General features: G+C 39.5%; 1 protein-coding gene across 2 annotated transcripts; it reads left to right on the forward strand.

The window, feature by feature from the left end:
* Window positions 1–1,987: 1,987 nt before the first annotated feature.
* LOC130102408 (tripartite motif-containing protein 16-like) lies at window positions 1,988–8,005 on the forward strand. 2 transcript variants are annotated; one of them, XM_056268433.1, is made up of 7 exons: window positions 1,988–2,631; window positions 2,912–3,007; window positions 3,095–3,328; window positions 6,312–6,465; window positions 6,615–6,662; window positions 7,091–7,472; window positions 7,509–8,005. In XM_056268433.1, exons 1-7 carry the CDS (start codon window positions 2,059–2,061, stop codon window positions 7,666–7,668), a joined length of 1,647 nt encoding a protein of 548 aa, XP_056124408.1. In that variant the 5' UTR covers window positions 1,988–2,058; the 3' UTR covers window positions 7,669–8,005. The 2 variants fall into 2 exon arrangements, with proteins under 2 accessions (XP_056124408.1, XP_056124407.1); XM_056268432.1 differs by having other exon boundaries at window positions 7,091–8,005.
* Window positions 8,006–13,994: the final 5,989 nt, after the last annotated feature.

Genomic DNA, 13,994 nt, shown 5'->3' on the forward strand with positions numbered 1-13,994 from the left:
GGTGGAGGTAGTTGTCGCGTCGGTATCTGCGAACTCAAACATGGTGAGTACAGATCTTTTATGCAGCGAGTATGAGGACATGATTGGATAGATGTGAAGGTAATAATGACGTAGTAATTAAGTCTTCCTGGCAGATCTTAATGCTAAAGCTTCCATATCTTGTCTAACTTTCGAAGGTTTCGACTGCGACCGCCACCCAGACCCCCTGATTGTGGAGGAGCCCAAGTGGCATCGCTTTGCTTTTGTTGCACCATAGGGACCATAGATCAGCGAGGAAGAAATGTTTGAAATGGCGCTGCTTGTTTCTTCGCCTCCTGAAACATCTCGACAACCGTATTTACTAAATCGTCGAAAGGGGCAGAGGGCGAGAGCGGAGCATCCATAATAGACAAATCTGTAGCGCGACGCAATTCTCGAATTGCATCAGCGTTTACTTCCTCACTTTCATCTCAGGTCAGCCTGATATGCTTGCAATATACACATTGTATGCAAACATGCTGCAGCCTATATATATATATATATATATAATTGCAATGCCAATACAACACTAAATAGACAGAAACAGTATCACAGACAGTGCTTGCTGAGGACACAGAAGGGTATGCTTTATAGTTTCCTGGTCTGTGAGCTACACCAGTTACCTTTGCCAAGAGATCTCTATTTATTATATATCATGTGTCAGACAGAGAGAAACAGGCATATTAGAATAAGGCTATAGGTGAGGAGGTCTTCATTCCAAATTTCTCTGTTCCCCATTTCTCTATTCTCTCACACCATCATGCCAGCTGTAAATGGTTTCTCCTCCCTCACCCCCTCATCTCTATGTTTCTCCTTCCTCTCACCCTGCCATGCCTTTATGTTTCTCTGGGATGGTACAGTAAGGATTGAGCTTATATACACAACTGAGCGACTTTCAACTTCCTTGTAAGGTAGAAAAACTTGTTGCTTATGTTTAAAAATGGTATGTATACCTCATGCTTACACATGGTACAAACCACTATCCCTCTGTGTATACATTAGTGGTACATTTGCATTAGTTGAAACATTCCTTTCCTTGTAAAGAACATGTACACATTTAATGTATCATGATCATTGGCACATCTCTGCTGAGTGAACGTTACATTGCACACACACATACCTCTAAGCAAAATATAGCTCATCCATATCTCTGCTCAGCACACATGTACAACATACTCTGACTTCACAAAATACTTTAATGAAATTATTATGAAAATGAATAAAGAAAAATAGTACTAAACAATGACATTAAACAGTAAAATTTTAGTCTTCAATGACGCAATCACGCAGGGGTGTTCCCACAGCGTCTCGACGCAGCTTGAAAGGGAACTCAAAATATTTGAGGTAATTGGTTACATAAACATTTTTAAGTTAAGAAATTCAAAGTTAAAGTTAGCAGAACTGGCAGAATTTTATTTTGTTTCACGTAACAATTGTTGAAAGAGTACAACAATGTAGAACATAACATATATCTGTTCTCAAACCAAACTCATGCTCCACTCGTCACCATGATGGAAACCCACTAAAACTACCACATAACAGAAACTCTTCTAAATTAGCATATAGCAAATCATTAAACACTACTACATCTCCCACTTAACAATAATCTTGCACACAAAAACATTATATACCACTTAATTTAAGCAATTACAAAGCATGCTGAGAAAGAAATCCAAGCCCAGTTTCAGTTATATAAGTTTGTCTAAATTCAAAGAAACAAGTTCATGAAACTAAAACAATTCAGATAACTTACAATGTGTCAGTTTTGTAAACTCAGAAGAAAAAGAAAGTTATAAATACATATAAAAGATAACTAATTTGTTTAATTTAAATGTACCCTTCTCAAACCAATTAATTATTTTGAGCATTAGGGTTTACAGTGAAGGTTTCAGGAATGAGGCTTTATGATGCTTTATAGACTTCATAAACCTGTTTTGCACACGTCACTCAAACACAGAACCAGGAAGCAGGAAGAGTTCGAGAAAGAGAAACTGAAGTGCAGTCGAGCTGTTGTGTGTTTGTGTCTCAGTATGCAGTAAAATGGCAGAAGCCAGATTTTCTCAGGATGAGCTCATGTGTCCAGTGTGTCTGGATCTCCTGAAGGATCCAGTGACCACTCCCTGTGGACACAGTTACTGTAAGATCTGTATTACAGGCTGCTGGGATCAGGAGGATGAGAAGAGAGTCTACAGCTGCCCTCAGTGCCGACAGACCTTCAGGCCAAGACCTGCTTTAGCTAAAAACACCATGCTGGCTGAACTGGTGGAGAAACTGAAGAAGACTAAACTTCCTGCTGACTGTTACGCTGGAGCTGGAGATGTGCAGTGTGACGTCTGTACTGGAAGAAAACACAAAGCCGTCAAGTCCTGTCTGGTGTGTCTGGAGTCTTACTGTCAGACTCATTTTGACCGTCATGAGGAATATTTCTCCCGTAAACCACATAAAGTGACTGAAGCCACTGGACGACTGCAGGAGATGATCTGCCAAACACATGATAAACTCCTTGAGGTTTTCTGCCGCACTGACCAGAAGTTTATATGTGTGCTGTGTACGATGGACGAACATAAAAACCACGACACTGTATCAGCAGCAGCGCAGAGGACAGAGAAACAGGTATGAAACTAGACACTGATGAAATAATGTTGACACTGTTTATATTGGCACCATATGATCAGGAAACATCATTCACACTGCAGACGTCACAGAAGTAAAGAGCAGCTGCAAGTGGACTTTCACCGCTGAGCGTATTTGTGCTTCACATTTAACTTAACAGAAAATATGGTGAAAATACACCTTAAACATTTATAAACACAAACTTAAAAAAATAAAACCTCTTCACATGATGATATAGTGAGAGTATAAAGTGCATCTCTGTTATTGGTCTGTGCTGCAGAAGCAGCTGAAGGAGACGCAGAGGTCGTTCCAGCAGAGGATCCAGCAGAGAGAGAAAGATCTTCAGCAGCTGAGAGAGGCTGTAGAGTCTCATAAGGTGAGTCGCGAGAAGAAGAGAAGTTTGAGAAGTCTCAGTCAGGACTCACTGAAGCTCACTGTGTGATTGTGATGTGTGTCCTAACAGCGCTCTGCACACACAGCAGTGGAGGACAGCGAGAGGATCTTCACTGAGCTCATCCGCTCCATTGAGAGAAGCCGCTCTGAGGCGACACAGCGGATCAGAGATCAGGAAAAGACTGCAGTGAGTCGAGCTGAAGAACGACTGGAGCGACTGGAGCAGGAGATCAATGATCTGAGGAGGAGAGACGCTGAGCTGGAGCAGCTTTCACACACACAGGATCACATACGTTTCCTGCAGGTAACAGAGATCGAGGAGAACAGGACAATATATTTTTTGTTATTTAAAGAGTGTTACTAATATGCGCCTATAGGCCGGTCCACAACGCGCGAACACTTTGTCCCGTAGATGGTTTGCTTGCACGCTTTAACCTCGCGCTCGAGCAGATCCGTTTCCTCGCTAGAGAAGCGTTCAGTTTTTCCGCTTGCAAATTCCTCCATGTTAACAGCGAATCCGCCATGCGAGCGCAACTGGCTTTTAAAGGGAATGGGAGATGAGACTCTGATTGGTTTATTGCACGTTATGCCCAAAACACACCCATTACTCATTAAGAGAATAGAGACGACCCTTTTAGATCATCCACCGGGAGCGCCGGCCATTTTTCCCATCGTTAAACCAGCAATAGTGGATTCAGACACTCTCTAAGTGCACTTGCACCGTGCGCTTTAGACCATGAGCTTAGATCGGTAAAATAGGCCCAAATGTATTAGAGTTAAATGATGACAGAGTTGATCAAACGATAAAAGCTTGATCATCAAGGTTTTCTTTTTGTAACGGACCTTTAAGAAATGTAATAGCTTCTCCCACTCTACAAATCAATGCTCTAACTGCAGAATGAAAGTAATAATAAATTTTTGTCGACGGTAAAAAGTATCAGTGCCCCGGTGAAGACTTGGGCTCATCAGTCCACAGTAACCAGGGTCTGAAACAGCACTATTGTGGCTCTGACCACACACAACACACAGTAGTGGCCAAACGTTTCATCTTTTAAATGACCCTACAAGTTTGCTTAAACCATCAAATTATGAGGAAAATATTTTTATATTTTTTAAATATTTTAAAATATATCATGAAAAATTTTCTGACAGAGGTATTTATCTGACAAAATTATTTCAAGTCAAGTCACCTTTATTTCTATGGCTCTTTTTACAGTACAGATTGTTTCAAAGCAGCTTTACAGAGATAACAGGAACTGTCACAGAATGCACACGAGAGAAAAGGCAAGATCCAAGCGCAGTTTATTAGGGTAATCCGCACTCGTAAACATCCAGGCAAAAGCTCAAAATCCATAAACGACAGTCCAAAAACAAGAAACAATACAGAGTGGAACAGGGAAGTGCAACAAGGAATCCACAATGAACACAGAAACAGGCAGGGCATTTATACACACAGAACTAACAGGGTAATGGGAAACCGCTGTGTGCAATGATCAAATGATGAGTACAGACACAGGACTATGGGAATTGCAGTTCATAGTGATTTGGTGACGATATGGGGAAGAGACCTCTAGTGGACACCCAGGGGAACACATACCAGGCACTGTGACAGGAACATAATGCAACAAAGTTAGTTTTGGCTGTACGGCAGATCTAGAAGAACATAGTGTCATTGTCCAGCTTAAGTGAGTTCAGTGTTGATTCATTTTCATTGTAAAAATCATTAGTTATCTATTTAGTTCATTTATCTTGTGGTGAACTTTTTCTTCTAAAGTGTTTGAAAACTCAGAAGCGAAAACCAGGAGACTCGGAAGTATCTTTTTAAGCAGGATTGTGTATTGCTGTTGCATCGCTGTAGTCCAAAAATCATAGTCATAGTCTCTTGTTTTTTCATGTGTTCATAATTTATTTGTATGACAGCCTGGCTAACAATTACGTCTGTAAAATTTGGCATGTTTCATTTCAACTGTAAAGGAGGAGACATATATCAATAGAAAAGGATTCCACTGCATCAATACTCATTTCTGATAATTTTGCACAATACAAAGTTTTTTTTTAAATACATTTAAATATTAAAGTTTCCGTGTCTTAATTAAATGATTTAATTATAATTACATTAAATGATTGGTGTCGTGCCGCAGTGACATCACCCTCGCAGGCTCACTATTGGCTGATTCAGGGGTTGAGGGCGGCCATTTTGGGTTGACATCATTGTAGTCCTTAGTTTGCAGCACTTAATTCCCACTTCAGAAAGCACTTGAGAATCAGTCTTAGACTTTGCTGAAGTTGCTTTTAGCTTCTTTATAAACGTCTCCAGCTCTTAGAGAAGTCCTGCTTTATGCTAAGAATGTTTTGACACTAAAGTCAAAGCTTGAGACTATAAGAGCATTTCTGAGAAGTTGTATATATACGGCCCAGGATCATAGTGGACAAGAGCAAGAGACTCTCAGAGAAACATTTGATGAGAGCAGAATGAGCCGCTGACTGAAGTGTTGATCTGTGTGTTCAGTTATTATATAATCATCAGTCAGAATCTCATCTGATCATATTCACTCACATCTGAACCTTTTTACATCATTTTTCCTTCTGATTTCTTACATAATGGTGAAAACAGTGAACATAATGGTGGCAATTATAGTAAACAAAAATATCATATTAATGCATTTTCATGACACAAATATGAATTTATCATAACTTTGCTCTTTAATTCTGTGAATAAAACAAAGGCTTTAATGACATTCCCAGTGTATTAAACTGTTTTAGAATCCAATTTACACATTATAATACAGCTAAGATGGAGATTGATGCATTTGATCAAGATAATGATATGAGTATTTAAAATATTTAAGAGGCAGATGTTGGTATATTACTGACATCTCGATTTTATTCCCACATGTGAATGAATCACTTTCATGTTTCCTGGACAATTTTTTATTATATATTTTTGCTTTATTTCACTGTTGCTGTCGTTCATTTTTTAAACATTTAATTTCAAAACACACTAAATATTTGGATTTATGATTGCAGTATTTCTAATAAAAGTATGTATTTCTCAAGCTAATATTGAGCTTAAATTGATAGTAAGTTCACATATAGTGTAAGTGGCAAACGCTAGAACTTGTATCTCTAATGTGACATAATGAATATGAGAAGAATGAAGCTGATGCTGTGAAAGTGCTGGATTGAGGAGAGTTACTAAAGATCATCAAGAGCCGCACACATCTGACAGTAGAGCCGGTTATTGATGAAGTGTGGAGGTGATGAGCTTTGATTTGTGTTTTCTGTAGAGTTTCCAGTCTCTCTCAGCTCCTCCTGAATCTACAGACGTCAATGACAATCCCTTCAGTTCTCTCTCCTCTTTTGATGGTGTGAGAGAATCTGTCCGTCAGCTGAGAGACAGACTGGAGGATTTCTGCAAAGAGAAGAAGATCTCTGACAGAGGTAAAGTCCTGGAGATTCTGCTCTCAGAAATGATCCTCCATCATCTCAGATCATGTAGAAGATCATATTAGAAATGTCTTAGGAACGGATGCAGGATCATTTTCTCTAGACATGATAATCACACTCTTCATGTCTGTTGATTTCCACAGTCACTCTCTCCAACATTGTTCCCAGGACCAGGAACGACTTCCTACAATGTAAGTCACTGAGAAAACCAGCAGAAACTCTCTGAGTGTGTTCATGTTCTTCCTGGAGAAGTGAAGAAAACATGACAGAAGAGGTTTATAGTTGATCATGTAAATGATGATTTGCACAGGATATCTGGTAAACTGAGACACTGATGATATATTGAACATAAAGAGTTCAGCTACACTGAAAAATATATAACATTGATGCACCTGAAAAAAATAGGTAATAATTCACATAAAGTATTTTTAACTTGACTCACTATAAATCAGTAATTTGTTTGACCTTATAATTTCCCTGGCCAAGGAAAATAAATAAATATATATATGTATGTATACTCTACTGACACTGCTGATATATTGAACATGAAGAGATCATCTTCATTAAAAGATCAGACAGATTCATAATTCCTGATTCTGATGTGTTTTATCTCCATCAGATTCCCATCAGCTCAATCTGGATCTGAACACAGTGAATGAACACCTCCGTCTGTCTGAGAGCAACAGAGTGATTACTGTCACTTACCCAGCGCAGTCGTATCCTGATCATCCAGACAGATTTGATGATGTGTGGCAGGTGTTGTGTAGAGAGAGTGTGTGTGGACGCTGTTACTGGGAGATTGAGTGGAGTGGTGAATGTGTGTATATATCAGTGTCATATAAGAGCATCAGCAGGAAGGGATGGGGTAATGAGTGTGTGTTTGGATATAATGATCAGTCCTGGAGTTTGTTCTGCTCTCCCTCCAGTTACTCATTCAGACACAATAACATAGAGACTGAACTCCCTGTAAAGCCCATCAGCAGTAGAACAGGAGTGTGTGTGTGTAACAGTAGAACAGGAGTGTGTGTGTGTTACAGTAGAGTAGGAGTGTATGTGGATCACAGTGCAGGAACTCTGTCCTTCTACAGCGTCTCTGACACAATGAGCCTCATCCACACAGTCCAGACCACATTCACTCAACCGCTCTATCCTGGGTTTGGGGTTTATTATAGTGGATCATCAGTGAAACTGTGTTGATGAATCAGAATACACTGTAGAGAGATTCTACCCATAATGCTTTGAGCTGCATGATAAATCATAAACACTGAGATGTTATAGAGTCTCTTACTTTCTCTTTATTACATTAATAACATGTTCAGATTATGGTTGAGTAAGTGTGAGCTTGAAGCTGATATAATATTCCCCGCTAAACTCAATCATTTAAATGTTGTTTTGTCTCATTATCTCTTATGTGTGTCTTGTGTAAATGTGTATGCGGATGTATATGTGCATATGTACAAATGAGAGATTGTGTGTCTATTTCTTTCCTCTTTTGTTCATTCACGAAAAGTAAAATAAAAAGTGTTATCCTACAGGGCCGTTGAATGCTTGAATCTGATTGGTTGACGAACGTTCTAAGATGTGCAATTATTTTCAGGGAAACGCACGGCTAAAGTAGTTCCGGCAGGTTTGACCGCATTACAGCTCCATATCACTGCGCGTAGTTGACTGTAATATCGGAAAATAGGAGACAATTCATAACAAGAAAAACAACCTGGTCTCATAGGAAATACGTACCTCTGCACACTTTTTTGCAGCGCCACAAATATGTACCACCCGGTACGTATTGCTTCAATTTTGAAACACAAATGTCCACTGGGGTCGCTAAAGAGTGACATTGTTTATTCTCACTGCAGTTCGAAATATAGATAATCTATTGATTCGTGTTCGTGAACACAAATTTCCCCTTTTTTTCGTGTCTCTCAGCATGACTTTCAATCTAATGTTTTGTGTCTGCACCACGTTTTTCTTTCTGACACTCGGGAGCGTTGTTTTTTTCTCATTTGAAATTGTCATTAATTTTTTTTTTTACTTTAAAAAAAAAAAAGTATTACCCGTGATCCTAAGTATCCGTTGCTGGGGAGACGGAGCCAGTCCGCTTTGCGATTGGGTGATTTCTTTAGTGATTTCTCATTGAGCTCAAACCACTGTCCAGGTAAGTTACGAGGTTCATAGGCAGGGCTTGACATTAACTTTTTTGCTCACCAGCCACTGTGATTAGGGGTTTTCCAAAGTTACTAGCCACTCAGCATTTTCACTGGCCACAATTTGGACACCGATACCATAGGGGAATAACTACCATATAGATATTTTTAATAGCATCTCAATAATTTGGCAGCCGGTATATTAGGCTACTGTCACTTTAAGACCTGACACCCGGACCCATTATACTGTTTTATCAACCTGGTCTCACAGAATTCTGTGAAATGAACACGGCCCCGTAACTCAAAATCTGTGGCAGTTTCACGGAATCGCCGAAATGTCTGTGATGGGTCCACGTGACGGAAGTGATGCCCATGTAAGTCAATGACAGTCAGCATCCATGGTCCACTCCACACACGGATTCCCTGTTCCAACCATAGATATCCATAATAAAGGGTAGATGTCTCGTCCGCGCTGCTGGCCAATGGAGGTCGACGTCCGCACTGGCGGCCATCTTGTCACAGGCAGCTCGCTCACTCGTAACATTGTGTTTTAATGGTGCATGTACTATTTAAATAACCATAACTTGCTCAATTTTCTACCGATTTTCAAACGGTTTGGTTTGTTATAAACGTCAGAGATGTAGTTATGACACTGCACACTTATGAATAATAAGTGTATCAATAAATAATCATCCAGAATTATAGCCACGTTAATAACGTTTGTAAGAAACCAAACCGTTTGAAAATCCGTCAAGATTTCACCGAGATAAGAGTATTTGTGTTCGTGCTGATCACTCATCTTACATCAGGTATCACAGAGCCCGCCAGAAAGCTTGCCTGTGACAAGATGGCCGCCGGTGATGACAATAGAGACTCCGCCGTAAGACATCTAGCCTTTATTATGGATATCTATGGTTCCAACACCTGCGCTCCCTCAACTGACGTCATTTTATCATTTGGAAACATATCGCTTTATTATGGGTTTACTTTAAAAAGTACTTCACTTTAAATAATTATTTTTAAAGTGATTTTAACTTGGTATTGCATTGTTCTGGTGTCGTTTGATCGCTATATAACTTCAGTCACCCTGTTCCGTAACGGTACCACCACGTAATATTTCGTTAGACACATTTATTTCGTTATTTACGTGATATCAGCACGTTTTCTAAACTAATGTATTTCAATGGGAAACATCTTTCGTGATCACAGCACGATTCTTTCTGCCTGTCGGGCTGCAGCAGGGAAGCTGTTTAATCAATTTATTCACGAGATACTTTGGGTGTGAGCACAAAATCTGCGGGAATGAGTAAAATTGTGCTCAATACGCGCAATTCCTCGGCAGAATTCAAGCCCTGTACCACCAACAATATTCATCCGGAGCAAATTAAACGAGTGAGTAAAAGGGTTGGTGTGTGAACTCGCTGTCGGAGAGATTAGAGAGCGAGAACACACAGCTGGTGTCTTTTGTATCTATTCTGCAGAAGAGTTTCAGATATTTCAGTATCAATATATATCGAAAAATAAATATTACTGCCAACACTAGATTGCACTTAGTTTATTATTTCAGATGCCTTATATTATATAAATTCAACCCGCCAAAGTGGCTAGATAGGAGTGACTGTGCTACATGCCAACGCTGAAAATCCACACGCATTTGGCGCATTTGTCAAGCCCTGTCATAAGTTAAAAAAAATGTCTTAAATATTATAATTGAAACCTTTCTTTGTCATTAGACTCAGATGGTTTACATGTTAGGGCAACGAATTAAAGTTCGACCAATGGTTTCCTCATAAGTGAAATAAATAAAATCCTCTTTTGAAATAGGCTAAGGCTTGCTAAATTGTTAGCTAACTTCAACATAGGCCTAAGCTAACTCTAGTTATCTAGACGATGTCATTTTTTTCTCGAACGCCATTGTAATGTGTCAGTAATAACAATATCACTTGGCCTAATGTTACTGCACATAAATCTGGGATGAGAAACCCCAGACGCATGTCACGCGCCTTTAACAGTCGGAAAGAGGAAAAACATGACTTTACATGTGGTTGCAAATTTGCTGCTGTTGCTGTTGTATCAGTCAGTGGTTAAATCAGCATAGCAGTCAATAAACGGGACAAGGGACGTCACGTACGGGACAAATCAATTAGGCCCAATACACGGGAAGTCCCGGCTAATACGTGACAGTTGGCAACCCTAGTGGCTAGGCTAGCCAGTAGTACTACCGGCCTTTATAGTAACAACCTAGTTATGAAACAATTATAAAGTTATAATTGTGCCTCTTGTTACTGGATCTCATCTTACTTTGCCGGGAGTTTCTATGGTTTATATAGCAATATGGTTACAGTTCCCTTGCTAAAATATGCTGTGTTGATTAGGTTTCAAATTGTTACTGCATTTTCTTATAAATCTATTGTTTTTACAAATTAATTATAAACTTTCTTTGAAAAGATTTGAAGATCATCTGTAATCTCACTATCTATCTGCCTTTTTGGTTGCTCTGCTTCGGACCTTAAACACTCGCATCACCAACAAATCACCAGCACCCAATTACCCAGCATTGAAAACATTTATCTAAGCACTGCCTTCCAGGGTAGGGAAAGAAACCTCATCAAGGATGTTTCCCACCTTAACCATGGACATTAAACCCTTCAGGAAGTTGTATGCAAACCTCTACCCACATATTTTCATTTGTTTTTATGTGTACTTTGTTTTGTATGGCCCTTAGGTTTAAAAAAATAAATGACTGAGAAAGTCATCTGATCGGCCTACACCATTAAAAAATATGGAGGAGGAATTACACCGTGATCTTGAGGAAATAATGGCTGATTTGGAGGAGATACAGGTATTTTGTATAAAATTAAGTATGTAGCACGCATTCTGCATCAAGCAGTGTTTCACTAATGTGTGCAAAGAAAAGTAATCATTTTGGAATTTGGTACTACCACTGTTTGTATTTTTTGCAACTTCCATAAATGATATTCTGAATCATGTTATTGTTCTACCTCTTATGTTTGATTAATACAGAGTGAGGAGGCAGTCAAAACGCCACCTAAAAAAACGAAAAAGAAAGAAGATTGATCCAAACCTTAAGTGGAAAAAAAGAGAGAAGAGTCTATGACTACGTTTACATGCAGCCAATAACCGTTCAAAACCGGTATATTAGCAATAGCCATGTAAACACCTGCAAAAACCCGAATATGCTTATATCCCGGATTTTAAAAACCGGGATATGATACCTGGGGTACCCCTTTTCTAACCCGAATTTTTGGTCATGTAAACGCGCATCGGCATATCCCCATAGTGATTTGTGTTCTGCGCATGTTCTATTCGCAAGGAATCTTGGTCTTTTGAGTAGAGAAACTTCTCGGCGCATACAAAACCCCGCGTGCAGTATACCGGAAGTAAACATGGCGAGACGCAGCACAGCATACTTTTGGAGCGAGGTCAGTAACGTTACCAGCACCAAAGCGCAAACAAAGGCGATCGCTATCTGCCCCGAACTATTCATTATCCGCGTGCTGCTGCTGTTGTTGTTGTCTTTGGATACAGGAAGAAGAATCGGAAATGACGCATATTGCGTCTTAAGGTGGTCCGTACGTCTTAACGCTAACCGTGCGTCGCCGTTTACATCGGGATATTGCAATTCCATGTATACAGGAGAAACACTCTCTGCTCACGCATGTAAACGGGTTATCCCTAATGTTTCAGAAACCCGAATAGTGACCCGACCATAACCCGAAAATTGGCTGCATGTAAACGTAGTCTATGAGAAGCGCAAACCAAAGACAGGTATGTTTTTTATGTTTTAGATCCTTTGATTTTTCACCAAGTATTGTGTAAATCAAATATTCTTTTCCGTTTACTTTACTCTAGACCGATCTGGAAGACCAGTGGCCTCAACCATTGCCTCTGCAAGTAACCCTCAAGAAGTTGTCAAGAAACCCTCAAGAATGTCTAAAAGGTAATTTAGTAAAATACAAGTAATCCCATTTCATGTTGATTTGCATCTGTTCTGTTGTTTGAATGCATGATACTGCATTAAAATTCTCTAATTCTAGAAACTGCAAGCACACCTGAAGCCTCAACAACAGTTTGGAGATGTAGATGCACAATGGATTAGTGGTAAGTATACCTCAAATGTTTTCACCCATCGGAACTGTATCACTGACTGTCTTCGTGAAGTCCCTCTGAATGAATAAAAGTGCATTTTTTTAGTTTTTTAACTTTTTATGATAAATGTTAAATGTACAAATTTCTGAGAGATTACTTGTTTCATGTATTTTTAAACAACATAAACTGAGTTTGTGCTCTTGGTTTACAAGCTTGTAACATGTAAGGAATTGTAATGTAATTTTATTTTTTATTGCAAGATTTACAACTACAGCGACTCCACAATGCAATGGACTGTGATGAACCCAGATCAGCAGCATCTCATGATTGGGCATTGAGGCGAACCTTGTCTGAAGAACGCTGGCAGGAAGCAAGGCCAAAACTCCTGAACAGTTTGCTTGCTTCAGACTGCGTGCATTATGGTACTGCAGCTTGAAAGAAGCAGTCATCAGGTGCAAGGACTGTTTCCCGAAACCCCGTTACTGTGGGCAGTGTGACGTTTCTACACATCAACGTCTAGTTTTTCACTACAGAGAGACTCTTATGGATGGGTACTATAAACCTCTCCCACCATCAACTGCTGTGCAAGACCTCAGTGGCCAAAATGTCATATATATGAGCAAGGTAAAAAGTACTTGAAAGCTGAAAAATATGATGTTATTTATTTCCTTTTTTTATAGTTAATATATTTTTCCTTTCATCTAGTGTTTGCTGCCCAGTGATGGGAATAACGGCGTTATAAATAACGCCTTACTAACGGCATTACTTTTTCCAGTAACGAGTAATCTAATTGATTACTCTTCTCATCTTAATAACGCCGTTACCGTTACTGCCAAAAAATGCGGCGCGTTACTATAACTGATGAAGCTGGGTTTTTTTTTTCATCAGACCAACTAGATCTCTGAGCGAGAGGCAAATACTTTGTTTTACTGTTCTTCCTTGGTTAGTGGGCAGAGCACGAGACAAGCGCATAAATGCTGACGACTGAGGTAGAGTAAAATGTCATTGTAAGCCAATCAGAGGTAGAGTTGGGCGGGTGTTCGAAAGCACGCATAGTAGTAGGCATTCGGCACTTTTGACTCAGCTCACTGAAAAGAGCCAGCTCTTTTGGCTCACAAACGGCTCTTTAAATGACTTTGACTATAATATTTAAAAACATTTTTACATAATTATTTAATTTCTATAGGCTAAATTTGTAAAAATAGAGTCGGCTCTTCAGATATGCGAGCCAGCTCCCGACGTTCACCTAAAAGAGCCGGCTCTTAAGCC

Source organism: Rhinichthys klamathensis, unplaced genomic scaffold, assembly GCF_029890125.1.
Source record: "Rhinichthys klamathensis goyatoka isolate OS25496 unplaced genomic scaffold, OSU_Roscu_1.1 h1tg000272l_1, whole genome shotgun sequence".
NCBI classification, from domain to species: Eukaryota; Metazoa; Chordata; class Actinopteri; order Cypriniformes; family Leuciscidae; genus Rhinichthys; species Rhinichthys klamathensis.